Source organism: Hippocampus comes, unplaced genomic scaffold (assembly GCF_001891065.2).
Source record: "Hippocampus comes isolate QL1 unplaced genomic scaffold, H_comes_QL1_v1.1 scaffold7, whole genome shotgun sequence".
NCBI lineage: Eukaryota > Metazoa > Chordata > Actinopteri > Syngnathiformes > Syngnathidae > Hippocampus > Hippocampus comes.
This window is the reverse complement of record NW_017842060.1, coordinates 1,548,974-1,567,149: the sequence shown is the minus strand read 5'-3', so window position 1 is coordinate 1,567,149 and position 18,176 is coordinate 1,548,974. Positions and strand designations below refer to the sequence as shown.

The following is an 18,176-nucleotide window of genomic DNA, read 5'->3' as shown; positions in this document are numbered from 1 at the left end:
TTTTGTGGAAAATGTGTCGTAATAATAATAATACTAACTCCTGAAAACATACCTTTTTCCAGCAGCTCCTATATTTTGTTGTTCTACTTCTTCCTTTCATAACTTTGCTGCTGTGAATTGGGAATTTCTCCATTACGAGACTAATAAAGGTTTTCTTATCTTATCTTATATACTGATGTATAAAAACAATACATTTTGCACCGTATAAGCTTTTCAATATTGTCCAGCGAGGTCCTGGAAATTTGTCGGTGCGGTTAATAAAGTCCATTAAAAAAAAAGAGCGTCTGTAGGATCAGTTAAATATAAGTCTGGCTCTATCTGGTGGCAAATGGGAGCACTGCAGCAATCATTTCATCAATAGTTGTCATGATGATGATCATAATACTAAAAACAATAATTGTTTAGGTTTATGCAGCGAATTTTAAGAGCCACAAGGAATCTTGGACAACAACGAATGTGGAAAAGCTAAAAAGGTTGAGCTGATAGCCTGCCTGGAACATTCCAGTTGAGGTTTCTTGAGAGAACGCAGTGTGGTAAACTTCACAAAATGAGGCAGTGAAAGGTAGATGGTTATCGGCAATGGTGGAAGTTAACAGCTACTCTTCCGCCAAAGGCGAGATTCGCAAAATCATGTAGAGTAACTGATAATACGAGTGGTGTCTAATATATATACAGTATATATTTTTAATGAGGATTACAGAACCCCTGCTGTGACATGGGGTGGATATATTTTTTGGGCCACCGTCTCACCGACCTACACTTACAATGTCTTGTGAAGGTGTCTCCAATTGCTGACTCAGACTTCCAAATTGTGTGTTAAAATTTTATCAAACCGCACAAAACACCTATTTTGTGGTCACAAATTAGCATTTTGTGTGCACGTTATGGAGTAATTTTCACAGGTTGCGAAGCGGTGACATACATCAGCATCTTCGACAGTAATAGTCAAAACAATCATGTACAGTATAAACCATGTACAATTCTGTATGTTTCTTCACAGAAAAACAGAATGTGACACATGTAAAATCTAAAAGTCAAGATCAGAACAACATTGGAAGGTTAAAAAGACAAACGGCTGACTAAACTCCCTTGACAAAAACAACTGTAAAACCATGTTTTAAAAAAAACAACAAAAAACCCACCCAGCAATAGAACAACAACTACAAAAACACAGTTACTCTCCATCCCCTTCCACCTTATTATCATCGTCCTCCATTGCAGATTCTTCCTGCAGGTCTTCCTGCCCAGGCTGCTTCGCCTCCTCGCTGCCACCAACAGCTGCTGGTTCGGTTACGGTGTCGCCTTCCTCTCTCTTGACCACCTCGCCGCTGCCTGCTGCTGGTTTGCTAACTGTGTTGCCACCCCCCTTCTCGGCCGCTTCCTCCTCTCTGGCAGGTGCTCCGGCCACTTTTTCGGTTACGTTGCTGCCTTCCTCCTTCTTGGCCACTTGATCCTCATCGGCGGGGCTCTCGGCTGCCTTTTCGGTTACGGTGCTGCCTTCCTCCGCTTTGGCCGCGTCCTCCTTGCCGGCCAGTGCATCGGCTGCCTTTTCAGTTCCGGTGTTGCCTTCTTCCTTCATGGCCGCTTCCTCGTTTGTGGCCGGTTCCTCGGCTGCCTTTTCAGTTACGGTATTGCCTTCCTCCTTCGTGGCCGCTTCCGCCTCGCCGGCGGGTGCCTCGGCTGCCTTTTCGGTTACGGTGTTGCTCTCTTCCTTCTTGGGCTCTTCATCTTTGACCACTTCCTGCAAGTTGTACTTCTTGTAGCGTGTATACTCGCGGACCACGCTGACACAGCACACGGTCTTGATCACCTCCAAGATGATGGTGAGATCGGGCTGGGTCAGGTTCACCATGTTTCTGGGGTTCAGCTTGCCCACCAGGGCTTTAAGGGACACACACGGGGGAGGGGGGAAGCAAGAAATTGTTAGGCACTGTCCACCCTCCATTACCCTGAGATGCAAGAGCTAAGTTTTTTTTCCAAGCCACAGCGTCAGATGCTGGATCTGGTGGGTCACTGCTTCCGATTTGGATCCCAAATATGAGTTGCCCGCATCACATTAAGTTTTACAACACTTATTGTTTACTGTTGCTGGTGATTTAAAAAAAAAAAAGAGTTTAATTTTATGTCAAAGCGGAGCAGGGGTTACTTGGAGACAGGAACCTAATGGAATAGACAGTATGCGTGACACCTTTTAATGCAGCTGAGATGCAAAAATGCTCATAGCTGATATGTTGACATCCAGTTGGAGCTTACTGGCAATGGCCTTGATGACGTCGCCTCTCTTGCTGTGGTTGTTGTTTCGCGACTTGAAGGCAATCTGGTAACTGGCGCAGTTGGGCTTCTTGAACCAAGGCTCCAGAAAGGTAGACAGATACCTCATCATGTCCTCCGGGAAGGCCCTGCAAGTGCCCGTTACCTTGTGGCACACAAACACAGGTTGCTACCTTGCTGTAAATTAGCATAGCAATGAACAAGAAGAACAGATTCATTCATGACATACGTTACCTCAAAGAAATGATCTCAGAATGCCATTGAAAAGAGGTCAATGTCTAAACAAAAGACTCATTCTAAAAAAATAATAATATATCACAGAACTGCTCGGAGTGTACCTGGGGGGGGCCACATGACTGGCAAGGGCGAGAGTTTCCCGAGCGTTCATCAAATTGGGAGTGGCCCAATGATCAAAGCCCGGAACACTTTTTTGTAGTCAGGCTGCTAACATACCGTAAGTGAATTGGATTCAGGCCGTTAACCTGCGAAACGATAGCGCAGCAACTGCTGGAGTTGTTTTTTTGGAGGGTTTTTTTTGCATCTCACCGGCAGCATGCGAAGGATAACACGTGTCTTCTTCTTCTTGGTAGCGTGCAGATCGGCCAGGATGTGATGAACCAACTTGTCAGACTCTGCGTTCAAAAAATAAACAAATCAATAAAATATTGGGCTTTTGATGACGGATAGGTCGGATACATGCGACCTGGCCATTCAAACTGATATCATATTGCAAAAAATCTGATTCGTATTCGATCTAAATCCACATGAAAGTGACCCAGGTCAGATTTTGTTTTGGCGGGGGCAGGTGGAATCGGAATTGAGTCATTCAGACTGTCATAAGGAAATCATAAAAATCAGACACAGCTCACTTTTGGGCAACAAAAAAAATCTGATTTCGGTCGCATTTGCCTGCAGCCTGAACGTAGCCCGTTTCACAGTTTGATATCGTGATTCCGAACACAGCCAAGACGATTACCCAGATTGCGAGTTCTGATGAAGATGACGTTGTTGGCCCCGCTCTCCAGGGCCTGGAAACGTCGCTCCTGACTGCCGCCATACGCTCGCAGCTGTGTCACCTCTTTCTTCAGAGCCTCCTCGACATCTTCTTCGCTGCAGCCTCCAGCGTCCTCTTCCAACTGACAGCAAAAAGGTCGCAGTTTGTCAACGTCAGCATTTAAATTTTAACGCTACGCTTGAAACCCTTATTTGGAACGTTCAATAAACCCTTGTTTGAAAACCTAACCTAGGCTTGAAACTTTGGCGTGAAACCCAAACTACACAGTGTCCTCTCTTAATAATGATAAATATCATCAAACTAGTTTAAATATCGGACAAAGGCAAACCATGTAAACATAAAATATAGTTTTTGTATTATGATTTTTTTTTTTTTTTTTTTAAGGAATGACTCAACAAAAAGGGGGGCACATACCTGCCAGAGTTCTAAGACAGAAACCACTGCTGACAGAACATAAAGGCTCCTCTTACTTTGAGGAAAAAAAAAACACTAAATGTTTCTCAAGACTTTTGGGAGGCTATTCTTTGGACTGATGAGACGAAAGTTGAACATTTTTGGAAGGCGCGTGTCTTGTTAGATCTGGGGTGAACGTAACACAGCACATCGCAAGTCAATCATGGTTACAGTCATGTATGTGGTTGCCTTCCTACTTCAGCACCTGGATGACTCTCTGTGATTGATGGAACAAATTTTGCTTTTTGTCGAAAAATCCTGAAGGCGCATGTTCGGCCATCAGTTCTTAACCTCAAACTGTAACGCACTTGCAAGGATGACAACGACTCAAAACACGAGAATACTGGGCCAGAACGTAACCAGAGATGTGAAAGACTCGTTGCCAGTTATTGAAAACATTTTATTTCAGCTGTTGCTGCTGAGGGTGGCTAGACCTCATTATAAGGTTGAGGGGGCAAGCACTTTTTCACAGCTCTGCAGCATGTAAACTCTTAGACCGTAGGTGTAAAAAATAATGTGCAATGGTTAGACCTAATAAGATCAAGGACCTGGGCGGTGCGTTCGCTGACCTTCTCGGGTCCGTAGAGCTTGTCCGCGTACTCGCTGAGCAGGTTGAAGGCCTCCGCCGTGCACTTCCTCTGGTTCATGTTACATGTGATCAGGATGCCCTGCATGCCCACCTCCAGCTCCCTGGAGCCCCGCCATCGTTTCGCGTGATACTGGGCGCCCCCGAAGTGCTTCTTGCCGCGCTTCCGAAACTCGTTCTGCGGTGCCGACATCTTGCCAATGACGTCACTGGAAACAGCTATTAATAAACGGGATGTTTACTTTCTTTTTTAGCCCCGTGTGCAATCTGCGAGGCAGTTTAAAAGCGACACGCAACGCAATAGTAATACTAATGCAATACACCTCGAGGGTTTATTTAAGTAAAGCTGAACGCGTTAGAAACGTGCGTTCAAATAGAAAATGGGACGAGGTTACGGAAGGACGCCACATTCACGTTTTGGAGGGATTCTACGGAGTACGAAGAGAGACGAAAAGCTTATCTTCGGGTTCCTCGAAGGAAATATTGCACGTATTATGTACAACACTAATCTTTAAGTTGTGTCTTGTTCCCCAAGCGTATTAAATGCGAGGAATTGCAATTTTATAACGGGCGACTCATTTTGATTCAAACAAGGCTTCTCGGAGTGCGAGAAGAGCGAAAATTTGGTGAGGAATGCTCGACGTAAATTGTCAACTACTGTATTTAATTCACTACATAAATTACAATTGATGCAAAATGTACTAAACTTACGATTTGTTGTCTTAGATATTAGGAAATGTATTTTGGTAACGGAAGGACGCCCCCATTGTCTTCCCCAGGTACGGAGGACTTCTACGGAATGCTAGGAGGGCCGAAAAACAGTTACTCCGGAGTTTCGTGACAAGTACTAAACAAATCAATTGAACGTTCAGATTGGTTAAAAAAGTTCAGAGCTAATTGCGACTTACCTCTCTGTGAGATCAAAGGTGGGAAATCCCGAAAGAAGCCTCCTTATTTTTGGAGAACTTGTACGGCGTCCGAGGAGTGATGAAAACACAACATCTCGCGAAGCAAAATTTCAATTAGCCGAATGTGCCATATCATTACAAATTATGGTACATGTGGTGTATTAACCACATGTCAAACGCGCGTGTGTGCCTCGTAATTCAAGACACAACAGTACAGAAAGAAAATATTTAAATTATTAGCTGTTTTGTTTGTCAAATTAGTTATCATGAAATGATATTCTGTGACGTTAAGGTGCCTTATTGGATTTACGAACAAGGTCTACGGCATGCGAGGAGGAACGAAAATCAAATATTGAAAAAGCCAAAAGTATGCATTACTATGAAAGCGTTGCACACGGGGCTGCCAAAAGTAAGCATTACGTTGTTTTCTTAACTATGAAAGGATCTCTGTAAATCACGGAAGGGGGACTCATTGCTGTGCAAGCTTCTGTTAAAAACGGACTTCTTGTCGTCATATAAACGCATCTTTTCTTGCGGTAAATGCAATGTGATTGGTAATGTCAAGAAAAATGTAATTTATTTACATTTCTAAATCAGAAAGCATTCAGATATTGCAGTCTGACCACGAAAGCGTAAAACTAATTTGAGCATCATTTATGCACGGTATTGACAACCATTATACAACAATTGAAAGCAACCAGTGAATCAAAATGTAACGTTGAAGAAACGCCACGTTTTCTTGCATCAGACGGTTCCTTTTTAGAGGAACAGTTTGTCGATATTGACAATTAAACATACCACTGCATGTTTTTGCGAGTCTTCCCATACATTTCACTGAAATGTACCCTGTCACAAAAGGACTTAGTCATGTGATATCGCAGTCTGAACACCGTGGCGCGATGTAAATTTAGTTGGTTTTTTTTGTCTTTATGCAAACGTCAAACCTATAAAACATTTGCGTACAGTCGACCCTCGCAGGATTTCGCAATTACTGGTACATTCTTTTTCAAAATCGTTCAGCCCTCCTACATAAGGCTTGAAAGCATAATTTGAAACCCTAAAACGACATGATTTTGTTGTTGTTTTTTTAAAAATATTATTGATAAGTCTTTTTGATTGTTACCAGCTCTTCCTCAGCATGGACTTTAGAGCGGGCCGTGTAGCTCTGACGTGAGTTGTTGAAATAGACCACCTCGCCTTTAGGGCTGACTCCCACTGGAAAAACTGGCACCCCTTGTTTTTGTTTGGCCCTGCCCTCCTACCGCTACCTGAGAGATGGCCGGCGCAGCAGTAGAACCCCTTCCCTTGGTTGGGTCCCCCATTGGACACCTGCAGATGCTTGGCGCGGCGTCCACAGTCGCAAAGCGGCGAAGTCATCTTTCCATTGATCGACAACGCGGGGAGGACGCCCCTGTTTGGCTCCCTGGAGACGCCATTGCAACCGGGACGCGAAATGGTGGAGTCAGGGGTGGGTTTCTTCTCTTGGATGAAGAAGCATTTCGGATTGAATATGTAGGGTGTGTTTGATTTTGTCACCAGTGGAGCCTCATGATCCTGCGCGTCGTAATCCGAAACAAGCCCCTCCTGGGAGGCCTCCAGAACCACGTCGTCATACGTTGACCGGTCGTCATCTTCCACGGAGAAGTCCTCGACACTTTCAGAATTTGAGGTTGGAGGTTCGAGGCTACCAAGAATGGTGGAGCACAGAACCAAACCCTTGTTGTTTTTGCGGATGCCCCACAGTGGTGTTGTCTTACCGTCCAGAACTGTCTTTGGGGACACCAGACTCTGAACAGAGTCTCGGTCATCAAGGTTCAGGACCAGATTCTTATTCCCAGTGGACGTTGTTTTATTTTTTGCAGTCTGATGGTTTCCACTGTTCTGATCACAGACTTTTTCGATGTTTTTTGTTAGCGTTGATTTGACTGCCGCTGGGGTCTGTCATAAGAGAAGAACCGTTAGTACATTGGTAGCAGTTTGGAAATAGTGAAGAATTCTTCAAAGACTTTGAGATGTTGATTGTCACTTCTAGTTGAAGTTTACTGTACTCTCAAACTAAGCATAAAACAAAGATTGTGCATTTCAACTAACCACAATCACTAAAGTCAGTTAGCTTAATGCTAACATACAAGACAAAATGCCACTGATGAGCTAACGAAACATGCATCAATATAAGAGGGTATGGAAGCTTGAACACAAGCAGTCCCGCATCACATGTAGACAGGCGATATGAAAATATTCAATGCATATATTCTATATTGTCTGCGAAAAGGACAAATGTTACCGCAGCTTACTAAGGAGTAAAGTGTACGCATGTCGTACTGCACCCCAGTGGCCAAAGTGCACACATCAAAAGGAGCAGCACAATGAATTAAAACACAGTTTTGTCTGAATAAGTGTTTCATTTTGTAAGTTTAAAAAAAAAAAATTATTCTGGTACAACTACAACTTTATTCTTGTGAAGTTGTACTCATCACATTATGGATTTAATATAAATCCAGGCTTTATATATTAGGAAAACTACAAAATTTGTCTTGCTTTTTGGTTTTATTGAAGTCAAATGGAAACTATTGGCAATAATACATTTTAATAAGGTAGATATGAAAAATAAAGTATATCTGTGTTTTTAAAATTATTTTAAGAATCCATGTACAATATTTATATATTCAGTATGTTGTTGTTTGATGAATGTATGTCGATGGAACAGCATCAGTGTCTAAAAATCACCTTCAAAACAACAGAGCATTAATAAAATAAAATTAAATAAAAATCCATGTTTCTTTATTCATTAAAAAAAAAACTGAGGCATGCTACGGGGAAATCGCAGGCAGGAGGCGCGGCTTCAGCAAACAGGGCGTGAGGTGGGACGTCCACTCACCCCCTCCAAGCTTCTTGTGATCTTCATCACGCATCCGTCCCTCATCATCCTCGCCGCCAGCCGAGCGGTGTTCCTGGCATCATCCAAACCTAATCACAGGCGAGTCGTGCATACATTTCAGACGAAGAGTGATTGAGTTTGAGTTGAGGTGAAGCGACTTTGCGTACCGGAATGTTCTCTGCCAGAAAACTGTATTCCCAAATCTTGTAGCGCGCCATTCAGACCTTTGGGTTTCCTGCTGTAGAACATCTACAAAAGACACAAATCATGTTTAAAAGCCTCATTTTTTAAAATCTCAAGATATTATGGTTTTATTTCAGTAGATTAATGATTGACTTTGAAAGTTGATGGTTTCCCCCTCTTCTGCCACGGGTTTTATTGGAGTAAAATGAATACAGTACTTTGTTCTTGTAAATACAAGGTTTTTCATTCTTGTAAAAATTATGAATTGAATGATGACACATTTTAAAAATGTTTCCTGAATAGTGGTTTTTGATTTCTTGAAAATCTTTATTCTGGTATAATTTTTTAATTTTTTTTAATCGAAATACTATGGTTTACTCTGGTAAAATGATAGCTTTATTAAAAAACAAAACATGTTTTTCCTCTCCCTGTCTAGTTTTACTCAAGTGAAATTATGACAAATGTTGTGGAATTGCACTCCCCCCCTCACATCATGATATATTTTTATAGAAAGATGACACCTATATATTTGTAAACTTAATATTTGACTCATTTCATTATTGTTTTTGTTGCTATGAAATGATAACTTCATTCTCATAAATATCTCTGAAGAGCAATTTTTTTCTCATAATCCTGTTTTATTGTTAGAAATTTACGATTGTAATCTTTTGACTTCTAATTTCTAAAAACTTTTTTTGTCATACAATAAGTTTTGTGTGTGTGTGTGTGTGTGTGTGTGTGTGTGTTCCAAATGAGTGTAACATTAACACACCTTTGTCATAAAAAGTGCAAAATGAACTTACCCTGTATGTGTTCCTCAAGTCGATCCAGCTATTGAGCACGTCAAGTTTGTGGATCTGCTTGCGTTTACACTCATAGTGCAAACAAACGCCCAGATCCCAATCTGCAGTGTATTCTATTTATTAATACATGTTTATGAAAAATGCACGTTTGAAAACAAAATATGTCACCTGACCACGTGAGGAAAGCACAGAGCTTTTGTACGGGTGACTCAGTGGGGGAGCTCAGTTGCCCAGAGGGAAAGACCACGGCCTTCTCGAGGCGGAGCTTCTGCAGCCAGCGGCCGAACTGAGACAGACAAATACGGAGGGGCACCCCTGCCTCCACCTGGGTCTGTAGGACACACACACACACACACACACACACTGTAACTGTATGGTTTTAATCTTCAAATATTCTGTACTTCTTGAACAATTATAATCCCCACCCTCGTAAATATTCTGAATTTATTCTTGTAAAACTGGACCCACCCCCACCTACTACTACTCTTTTGTGGCGTGTTGTTTTGTTCCGTTCTTTTACATCTTTGCAGTCACCTGTGTGATCCCAGTTAGCTCGGTGCAGAAAGCTGACAGTATTGGACGCTCCTGGGGTTGAACGTAGGCGTGAAACTCGGACTCAATCTCCCCCGTGGACGTATTGAGAAGGACAGCGGGGAACTCGACTGCGTCAGAAAAGTATCGATGAATAAATGAGAACAATAAAGATGCAAAAACACCAATACGGAACCTTTTGAAAATGAAAACGTACTTATTTCCTGAGTGTGGTTGTTTTTCTCTCGCCAGCACGTGGACTCAAAGTCAATGATGATGAGGTATGAAAATGATTGATCTGATACAAAATATTCCATACACCATGTTATGAAAGGCCACGTTCGAAATGATCACGTTTGTTTAATTGCGTTACTAACTTGACAGCAGAGTCTTTTTTTGCCCAGCGGATGACTGACTACGCTGCCTCAGCAGTCCTAATTCTCTGTGGACACAATTATAAGAATATACTGTAAATAGCATACACTTGTCTATTACTGTCGTGGCGTGACCTATGACATGAACCAACAAAAATACCCCATTCATTCGATGTCGACACATTAATCCAAACATCATTATTTGTTTGTTTTTATTACACAGCACTTTGAGTTGCATTTCTATGTATGAAAAAGAGATCTGATTAAATAAGTGCCCTCTCACAGACACAATTTCACAAAATAGAAAATGACAAAGATTTTAATTGATTGCTCAATCTCACATCTGGTGGGCGATTAAGCACTCCAGAGATTCGAATATTGGGATACAAGACATTAAAAAGACAAGTGTACGTAATGTGTCCCCATTTAAAATATAACAATGGGTTGACTTTCGTTGACTTAGCAGCAACACACTAAACGGTTATTCCTCAGTTTATATCGATACTCACTTGGCTAGTTTCTTTGTCGACATTTCCGCCACTTGAGCTTGCCTGTGTTACTTTCGAGGCAACATTTATGGCGATATTGAAGGTTTAGGCGAGGCTATCTTGAGCGAATTGCGCTTTTTTTTTTTCAAACGAGTAGTATCCATGATTCTGTGTTCGGCTCGTTTGGTCGTCACGGCAGTGAAATCGATAGCAGAGTCGTTCAAGGCGGATGTATAAATCATGCGTCTGCAATGAGCTTCAAATTAAAGCTGTACCGTTCGGATTTCAGCGTGTTTATCCTGTGAAATACCTTCAAAAATGGTAAATAATCATTAAATATATATATATTATTTAATTCCGTTTGAAAAAGAAGCTTAAAACACAAGCATTTTCATCAATGTTTTTTAGTTGAATTTATTTTGAAAGTCCTCAAACAAACGTGATCTTACCTGCTTCCCGCGTCAGGAAGCTTGCATTTCACCCCCACGTGTTTTCCATCCATTTTCAACCCTGTTTACCCTGAAATTTTGAGACAAGCAACCATTCCAACGTGTTTTAATCGAAATATTAAACTTGTGAATTTGGAAGGCGCCGGAATGTCATAACACGGTAACTAAGTAAGTATTTTACATTTTATTTTAGTGACTTAACATCCTGTAGATCGTAAGCCGAATAAATCTTATACTTACCCACTCATGTTGTCACAAACTTAATCATCGACTTGCGTATTAACTCACATCACAATATTACTCAGTAACTCACTCATTTATTCAGTCAACAACTAATTAACTCACTAACGAAATAACCCATTCACTCCTTAATCCACCACCAACTCACTGTCCAACTCACCAATGCACATCATAACTTAGTCACGCATCAGTCTTAAGTCACTAAATTACTCTCTCTCACACTTACTAACATACCAACCGTCTCATTCATGAATTAACACAGTCCGTTACATCATGAAATGTGGCAAAGTCAAAGTTCAGCGTTTCAGGCCGAATCGAGCTGTAAATGACATTTGTGTTTGTTTTCCATGCAGATGGAGTTTGGCTGTAAAATGGAGTCCTCAATATCAACGCTCACCAACGGAAAGAAAAGGAAAGATGATCCGGATCATCATCATCATGGCCACCGCGCGGCAAAGAGGGTCAAAAGCAAACCTGCTGGCGCTGATGAGCTGGAAGAAGTTGAACCGCGAATCTCTGTGCTTCCCGACCGCCTGCTGCATCCCATCACGGCCAAGGAGCTGATGGAGCTCCTGCACTATGCTGCTCTAGGGAAGAGCAACGGAGTCAAACAGCCAAGGTCACCATAGATTCATTCATTCATTCGTTAGCAACTTGGTGAGTGAATGATCGAGTGAGTTGGTGAATGAGTGAATTAATGAGAGACTTAAAATCGTGCATGAGGGAATTCATTTAGGTGTTGGTGAGGAAGTCAGTGAATGTAATTGTGAGTGAATTCATGAGGAATGTGTTTTGATTCAACGTTGTAGTTCTGTGTGTGTTGCAGTTGGTGTGGTCTCCGTGGACAAAGACGTATTGAAGGCGTCAATGTAGCGGTGGTGGAGGGTGTTAGCCAAAGTGACTTTTACAAACATTACCTGACTCTCAGGAACCTGAGGACCAAGTACAGCAATGTAGGTACTAGTCGCTAACAAGTCGGCATGATTTGCAGATGGACATTGGTGATGTCAGAATTGTTTTGTTTGTGTTAGAGGTTGAGCTTCATGTCGTCAAATAGCAGCAGCAGCAGCCTCCTTTCTACAATATTCAGCAGTGAAGTGGACTCATTCGCACAACCGTCTTTATCAATGGAACAAAAGCGCAACATCAAGATAAACAATGGTCAGCATTAAACACTTCACTCACACATTCACTAACCAACTGTGTCTTTCACAAATTTTACTCACCAACTAACTAATTTCTTCCTCAACAAACTCATTTAATCACTCGACCAACTGACTCTTAAATTGATTTATTATGTCGCTCACTAACCAAGTCACTCACTCCCAAACTAAGTCACGGGTCTAACGTGTCACCCTAACTCGTTCACTCATCAGCTCACCCGTCACATGAACCAACTCACCAACTTGCTCTCATTTCAGTCATCAAATCAAGTCTCTCAATAATTCATAGCAAATTTGCAAAGATTTCCTTTTTTTCTTTTCAAACCTTGACCACAAAGTACAATAAGATTCAACCAACTATTTAACACAACTAACTCATTCAACATGCGTTTGTGTGTGGCAGTGCTGAGTCATCACCCGGTGGTGCACAAGTACGGTACGACAAAGCGTGGCCTAACGGCCTACGTGCTCACCCAGGAGGAGTTAATCCATGGGCATTACCCCGTAAAAGGTGATTGGTTGCCACCTCCCACATCCTTCACCGTCCACGTGTTTGCCCTTTCACTTCCTGTTGATCACTCCCCATCGTCTGCATCAGGACTGCCGGGCTTCGAGGACTTTCTGGCCCTCTACAGCACTGACATCACGGATAGCAGCCCTCTCTTTGGATTAGACTGCGAAATGGTGAGATGACTTCCTGGTTTAACTCATTCCCCCTCTGAGCCTAAACCAATCAGTTATTTAATGACAATCATGTGACACAGTGTCTTACCGAGATGGGCTACGAGCTGACCCGAGTCTCCTTGGTGGATGGCGACGGGAAATGCCTGATGGACGAGCTGGTTAAACCTCACAACAAAATACGAGACTACCTCACTAAGTAAGCACGGTCAAGCTACCAATTTGTCATTCAACGTAAAGACTAAAAAAACAGATTCAACCCAATAAAAAATACCCAAGCATAAATAAATATATTTAAAACATAATTAGAATTGCACCAAGTTCAGTTACTGTTACACAATTTAGTTGTTTGGTGATTTTGTCTTGCAAGTTAGTTTCTAGATACCTAGCTATTTTTTTGAGTCTTATATTAATATGGTAATGAGCAATGAGTAGTTGTTTGGGCAGTTATTCAGTCCGCTACTGAGTTACCTAGTTGACTTAGTATGTTAGGTCTGCTCAGTTTGTTGGCTCTTTATTCTGCTTTGTATTTTGGTAGTTTAATAGTAGCTTACTAGCATCCAGTTTCTTCCTTGGTTAGCTAGCTCTCTCTTAGTTATTCTGCTAATTAGATACAGTAGTTGATAGATAGCCGGTCAGTTGTTTATCTAATAATCTGGTTACTTAGGTAGTTTGTTAGGTAAATCACAAAAGTGAATTGGCTTGGCATCGAGTCAGTTAACTTGATGCATGCCGAACGAGTTGATCTCTTGTTTGACTAGTTGATTCACTGTTCACCTGTTTGGGTAGCTATTTTATTAACTACTTATTTAGCTAGATTTGTCAAGTGGTTGGTTAATTTATTGCTAGTGAGCTATTTTGTTAGCTAGCTAGCTAGCTACTCACTTGATTGGTCACTTCGTGAGTTGATTAGTTAGCTATTTTGGTTAGTTTGATAGTAATGTATCTCAAAATTTATTTAGCTACTTAGCTAATTTGTTTACTGGTTAGATGATTTGATATTCTGCTGTTACATATATAATTCGTTAGCTAGCATGCTGCATGGCTACTTAGCCGAGTAGTCAGTCAGCTAGTTATTTGGTTACAAACTTATCTCATTTGTTAGTTGCCTACCTAGCTAGTTGATGAGGTGATCGATTGTTTAGTTAACCCACTAGTTGAATAAATTAAAAAAAATGAAGGTAGAATGGTAGCTCGTTCAAGGCGGTTTTTACTTATTAGGATTACAAAATAAACTTACCGTGGACAAAAGGTATGTACAATATTTGTGTCCCATTGTCAGTTTCTCTGGCATCACGGCGGCCATGTTGGATCCGGTCAAGACAACGTTGCGCGACATCCAAATGAAGCTGTTAACGCTGTTGCCGATTGACGCCGTCCTGGTGGGTCACTCCATCAACAAGGACTTGGAGGCTCTTCGAGTATGTGGACACACGCAAACAAATCCAACTCAAGGAAAAGCGCTCCAAAACAAAAAGTGTGTGGTATATGATCCTCAGGATTTGTTGTTATTTTTGCAGCTGATCTACCCTCACGTTATCGACACATCGCTGCTGTACGCTAGGGAGCTCGGGAAGCGATTCAAGCTGAAGGTTCTGGCTGACGTGGTGCTCGGCCGGCGGATCCAGACGCAGGATGAGAAAGGACACCATCCCTTGGAGGACGCCTTGGCCGCCCTTGATCTGGCCAAGTACTTAATAAGCAAGTCACCTCTGAAGGTAACAACAACCAAAGCAATACCCAAAGATACACTATCGATTGTGAGGGTGATTACTTTTTTAGGTCGCCAGTTTGTTCATCAGCCGGGTAGTTTGGTTTGTTAGTTGGTTACTTAGCTTGCTAATTTAGAAGATTTAGTCAGTTACTCTACGTAGGTTTAATTTATTTACAATCTCGTTAGCATACAACTAGCAGGTGGTGGTACTTGGCTGTTGATAGTTTTGTTAGTTATCTGGTGAGTTAGCTAACATGTTGCTTAGCTAGTTAGTTAGTGAGATCGATACTTTGTTACTTTGTTGGGTGGGTATTTAGAGAAATGGTGGGTAGGATAACTGATTTATCGAATGAATTGGGTTTGGGTTTGGTGTTTTTTTTTTTTTTTTTTTTACCAAGTTAGGTATCAAGTTAGTTATTTAGCAAGCAACCTATGTAGTTGTGTGGGTAATTGGTTAGTTTGTTCATGATTGTTGTTTGTCATTTGCTTTGTTAGTTAGTGTGTTAAATAATCGTTGGTTCGAGTTGGTGTGTTAGCAGCCACGCCGTAACTTACATTAGTGCAACAACTGCGCCGTGTGTGTCTGTTTTGGATCGTTCTGTCAGGTTGTTGAGGATCACCTCGAGGACCTTTGGGGTTGGTCCATAAAAGAAGATGATGAGCCCACGCCCAGTAGCAGGTGGGACGAACGCGCACAAACGCTATTGTTTGTGTCGCAGAGATGTGGTAACCTTGTCTTTCTCTCCCTGTCTGGCGTGCAGGTTTGCAGATGTGTTGCAGCATCTTGGCCGGACCGTCGGCTATGTGGGGAAACGCAGTGATTTAACCTTACATCCAGCCAATCAGCTCTGGCACAACTCGGACAAACAGGTGAGGAGGCTCCGGGCCATCAATTGGATAGATGGAAGGATGATTTTTTATTTTTTGTTTTCAAGTTGCTCTTAGTTCGGAAATTAGTCTTTAAATTAGTTGTCTGAAAGTTGGCCGGTTCGTTAGCTGGTCTGTAAATGAGTTTTAATTTGCCTGTGAGTTGTTTGGTTCGCAAGTTGGTCAGTTAGCACGTTCGTAATTCGTCTGTCTGTCTTTTTGTCGGACATTCATTTGTTGGTTTGTTGATCTGTTTGCAAAGTCGTTTTTTGTGGTCAATTTCTTGTAGCCAAACATGAATCTGCACTCAATTTCACTGCCATTTCCTCTTCCCTTAACCACCGACACAAGTTTTGTCATTTTTGCATCATCCCGAAAACAAATCAACAAACGGCTGTCAAAACAATACCTCGGGGATCAAAAACGGCAAGCTCACTTTTAGTGCAGTTCAGCTCTCCTCTTAGTGTCGTCTGTGGACTCTTGTGCAGGTCGTGGACTCTTTCCGCAAATGGAGCAAGTGTCCCTTCTTCTCTGCACTCAGCTTGTCTGGCTTCTCAGGAGTCCCCCCTTGTCAAGACCACAAGGTTCAGACTCTTTGTGTGTGTGTGTGTGTGTGTGTGTGTGTGTGTGTGTGTGTGTGTGTGTGTGTGTGTGTGTGTGTGTGTGTGTGTGTGTGTGTTTTCCCACCATGTCTGTGTGTTTGTTGGTGTTTTAGATGAGCTGGTATCTTCAGGACATGTGCGTGGTGTTTGCTGGACCGCTCCCTGCCGGCTTCTCCGAGAAAGCAGTGAGGCGACTGTTCCGCTGCTGCGGCTCAATCAGGGCCGTCGAAATGCTGGAAACCACACACAGGGTGCGTCGTACAGGCACAAGCGCAAAACCGAAATATTACCCCCCTCTGCCGGGTTTTGCATCGAAGGTCCTGTCTCGCCGTTTTCTGTAGGTTCATGCCGTGGTGGAGTTCGAATTACTCGAAGCCGCTGCGCTGGCGCTACAAATGCTAAACGGTGCCACCGTGCAGGGACACACTGTGAAGGTGAGCTTGTCAACTCGCAAGATGTCATCATTAATACAGATTGTAGTTAAAAACATCTTGGAGTGTTGCTTTTGGAGTACAGTAAAACCTCCCAACGTCCTGTGGGAATGAGTTTGAACCTGCGTGATGCCATGCACGACCTCAGTTCCGTGAGCATCAAAGGGTGACTCATTTGTTTTTTTATTTTTTATGCATTTTGGATTTGTAATTTTTTTGAAATTGTAATTCTTCTTTGCACAACATGAATAAATTTACTTTTTTTTTTCACTACAGTTGCATGTTTAACAAGGCCCCCAATTTTGACCACTTCCATTCTTTTCAAGCAAAACAACGCGAGCGTACGTATTGTGTATGTCTCAGGTTCAGAGGCCGGTGACAGAGTCCACGCTGGATTTTGACGTGACTCTGGACGCCCTGATGAGCGACGCCGTCAACGCGCGCCGTCTCTACGCGCTCAAGCTAAAATGTCACATGACCGCCAATGGGCACACACCGGACGGCAAGCTGGCAGTGAACAGCTGCCCATCCGTGTCGCTTCCCATCAAAAAGTGCAAGCTGAGCGATGAGACGCTGACGAAGACGTTTGGCCGCTTCGGAGTCGTGGAAAGGGTCGCGTTGATGGACGAACCTGAAATGGAGCCCAATTATGCCTACATACGTGAGTGGCGGAAACACGACAATAGCAACATTTTTTTTCTCCCTTGGAAGTAACATTTTCGCCAAGTTGTCATGTAGGGATTTTCTTATCACTGTCCTTTAAGTGGTGCAGCCACAAAAAAAGGTCACGATGGAGTGATACAACTTAACATTAAGAAATCATTTTTGACTATTTTTTCAATTAAAATGTGATACAATTTTCAAAATTTTGTAAAACAATGTTCTTAATTCAAATACATCCCAAAGAAATACATTGATTTGCTCTTATTTACATGTTTTATTTGTATTGTGGATTTGTAAAATAGAAAAAAATCAGTTTTATGTTCATGAATTTTTAAAATATAAAACGTGCAATTGTAACTCATTTTTTCTAATTGAAAGACTTAACAAGTGTAACTACATACAAAATATAATACATTTAAAATAAAACATAATCATGTCATAATCACACAAATGCCCAAAAATCTTTTGTTCTTATCCAATTTTAAAATATTTCAAAATCTGATTTTTTTGAGGCCTGCATTTCATATCTAAATTTTAAAATATTTATCCAACTATTTTTTTTACATTTATGTATATGCTAATATTTAAATATTCAAAAGAAAAGGTGATGTAACAGTGTGGTAAACCTGACCCTGTGTCTGTTTTTGGGGAACGCGTTGCAGCGGTAAAATTCAAAGTCAAACTTTTTTCTTTTAAGTGAATAATCATCATCAGTTCAAATATCTTGTCATTGTAGTGTATTCAATTAAATACAGGTTGAACGTGATCATTGGGTTCTGCTTTTATGTCCTAACTATATTAGAATTGGGTTTGTACGTGTTATTGTAAAATATAGTGTGTGTGTGTGTGTGTGTGTGTGTGTGTGTGTGTGTGTGT

General features: G+C 41.7%; 3 protein-coding genes across 9 annotated transcripts; 1 reads left to right on the top strand and 2 right to left on the bottom strand.

Moving 5' to 3' along the window:
• Positions 1-959: 959 nt before the first annotated feature.
• thumpd1 (THUMP domain containing 1) lies at positions 960-5,313 on the bottom strand. Of its 4 annotated transcripts, none has more exons than XM_019862585.1 (6): positions 5,234-5,313; positions 4,288-4,544; positions 3,248-3,407; positions 2,818-2,903; positions 2,254-2,416; positions 960-1,881 (listed from the first exon to the last, which is right to left on the bottom strand). In XM_019862585.1, the coding sequence occupies exons 2-6, from the start codon at positions 4,516-4,518 to the stop codon at positions 1,175-1,177; spliced, it is 1,347 nt and encodes a 448-aa protein (XP_019718144.1). In that variant the 5' UTR covers positions 4,519-4,544; positions 5,234-5,313; the 3' UTR covers positions 960-1,174. The 4 variants fall into 4 exon arrangements, with proteins under 4 accessions (XP_019718144.1, XP_019718142.1, XP_019718145.1 ...); XM_019862583.1 differs by lacking the exon at positions 5,234-5,313 and adding an exon at positions 5,037-5,160; XM_019862586.1 differs by lacking the exon at positions 5,234-5,313 and adding an exon at positions 5,037-5,149 and having other exon boundaries at positions 4,309-4,544.
• A 480-nt stretch (positions 5,314-5,793) lies between these two features.
• Positions 5,794-10,731, bottom strand: eri2 (ERI1 exoribonuclease family member 2). Its single transcript, XM_019862582.1, has 9 exons — positions 10,512-10,731; positions 10,006-10,070; positions 9,846-9,926; positions 9,632-9,759; positions 9,266-9,428; positions 9,098-9,198; positions 8,279-8,360; positions 8,112-8,200; positions 5,794-7,171 (listed from the first exon to the last, which is right to left on the bottom strand). The coding sequence occupies exons 1-9, from the start codon at positions 10,532-10,534 to the stop codon at positions 6,353-6,355; spliced, it is 1,551 nt and encodes a 516-aa protein (XP_019718141.1). The 5' UTR covers positions 10,535-10,731; the 3' UTR covers positions 5,794-6,352.
• A 211-nt stretch (positions 10,732-10,942) lies between these two features.
• rexo5 (RNA exonuclease 5) lies at positions 10,943-17,384 on the top strand. 4 transcript variants are annotated; one of them, XM_019862547.1, is made up of 15 exons: positions 10,943-11,099; positions 11,533-11,798; positions 12,006-12,132; positions 12,211-12,340; positions 12,746-12,853; positions 12,941-13,026; positions 13,107-13,222; positions 14,306-14,444; positions 14,544-14,741; positions 15,343-15,416; positions 15,499-15,607; positions 16,093-16,209; positions 16,320-16,457; positions 16,548-16,640; positions 17,001-17,384. In XM_019862547.1, the coding sequence occupies exons 2-15, from the start codon at positions 11,533-11,535 to the stop codon at positions 17,349-17,351; spliced, it is 2,052 nt and encodes a 683-aa protein (XP_019718106.1). In that variant the 5' UTR covers positions 10,943-11,099; the 3' UTR covers positions 17,352-17,384. The 4 variants fall into 4 exon arrangements, with proteins under 4 accessions (XP_019718106.1, XP_019718107.1, XP_019718105.1 ...); XM_019862548.1 differs by having other exon boundaries at positions 10,943-11,107; positions 16,093-16,203; XM_019862546.1 differs by having other exon boundaries at positions 10,943-11,107.
• Positions 17,385-18,176: the final 792 nt, after the last annotated feature.

Excerpts from the sequence above, each read along its gene's own strand:
- eri2 (XM_019862582.1), bottom strand. The coding sequence starts at position 10,534 with ATGTCGACAAAGAAACTAGCCAA. Across the intron at positions 9,429-9,631 it reads AGCTAACTGGGATCACACAG|ACCCAGGTGGAGGCAGGGGT; the intron begins GTGACTGCAAAG and ends TGTGTCCTACAG. Across the intron at positions 7,172-8,111 it reads TCACAAGAAGCTTGGAGGGG|ACCCCAGCGGCAGTCAAATC; the intron begins GTGAGTGGACGT and ends CTCTTATGACAG.
- rexo5 (XM_019862547.1), top strand. The coding sequence starts at position 11,533 with ATGGAGTTTGGCTGTAAAATGGAGTCCTCAATATCAACGCTCACCAAC. Across the intron at positions 13,027-13,106 it reads TTGGATTAGACTGCGAAATG|TGTCTTACCGAGATGGGCTA; the intron begins GTGAGATGACTT and ends CATGTGACACAG. Across the intron at positions 15,608-16,092 it reads GGCACAACTCGGACAAACAG|GTCGTGGACTCTTTCCGCAA; the intron begins GTGAGGAGGCTC and ends ACTCTTGTGCAG.
- thumpd1 (XM_019862585.1), bottom strand. The coding sequence starts at position 4,518 with ATGTCGGCACCGCAGAACGAGTTTCGGAAGCGCGGCAAGAAGCACTTC. Across the intron at positions 3,408-4,287 it reads TCAGCGAACGCACCGCCCAG|TTGGAAGAGGACGCTGGAGG; the intron begins GTCCTTGATCTT and ends TTTTGCTGTCAG. Across the intron at positions 2,904-3,247 it reads CATCAGAACTCGCAATCTGG|AGTCTGACAAGTTGGTTCAT; the intron begins GTAATCGTCTTG and ends TTTTGAACGCAG.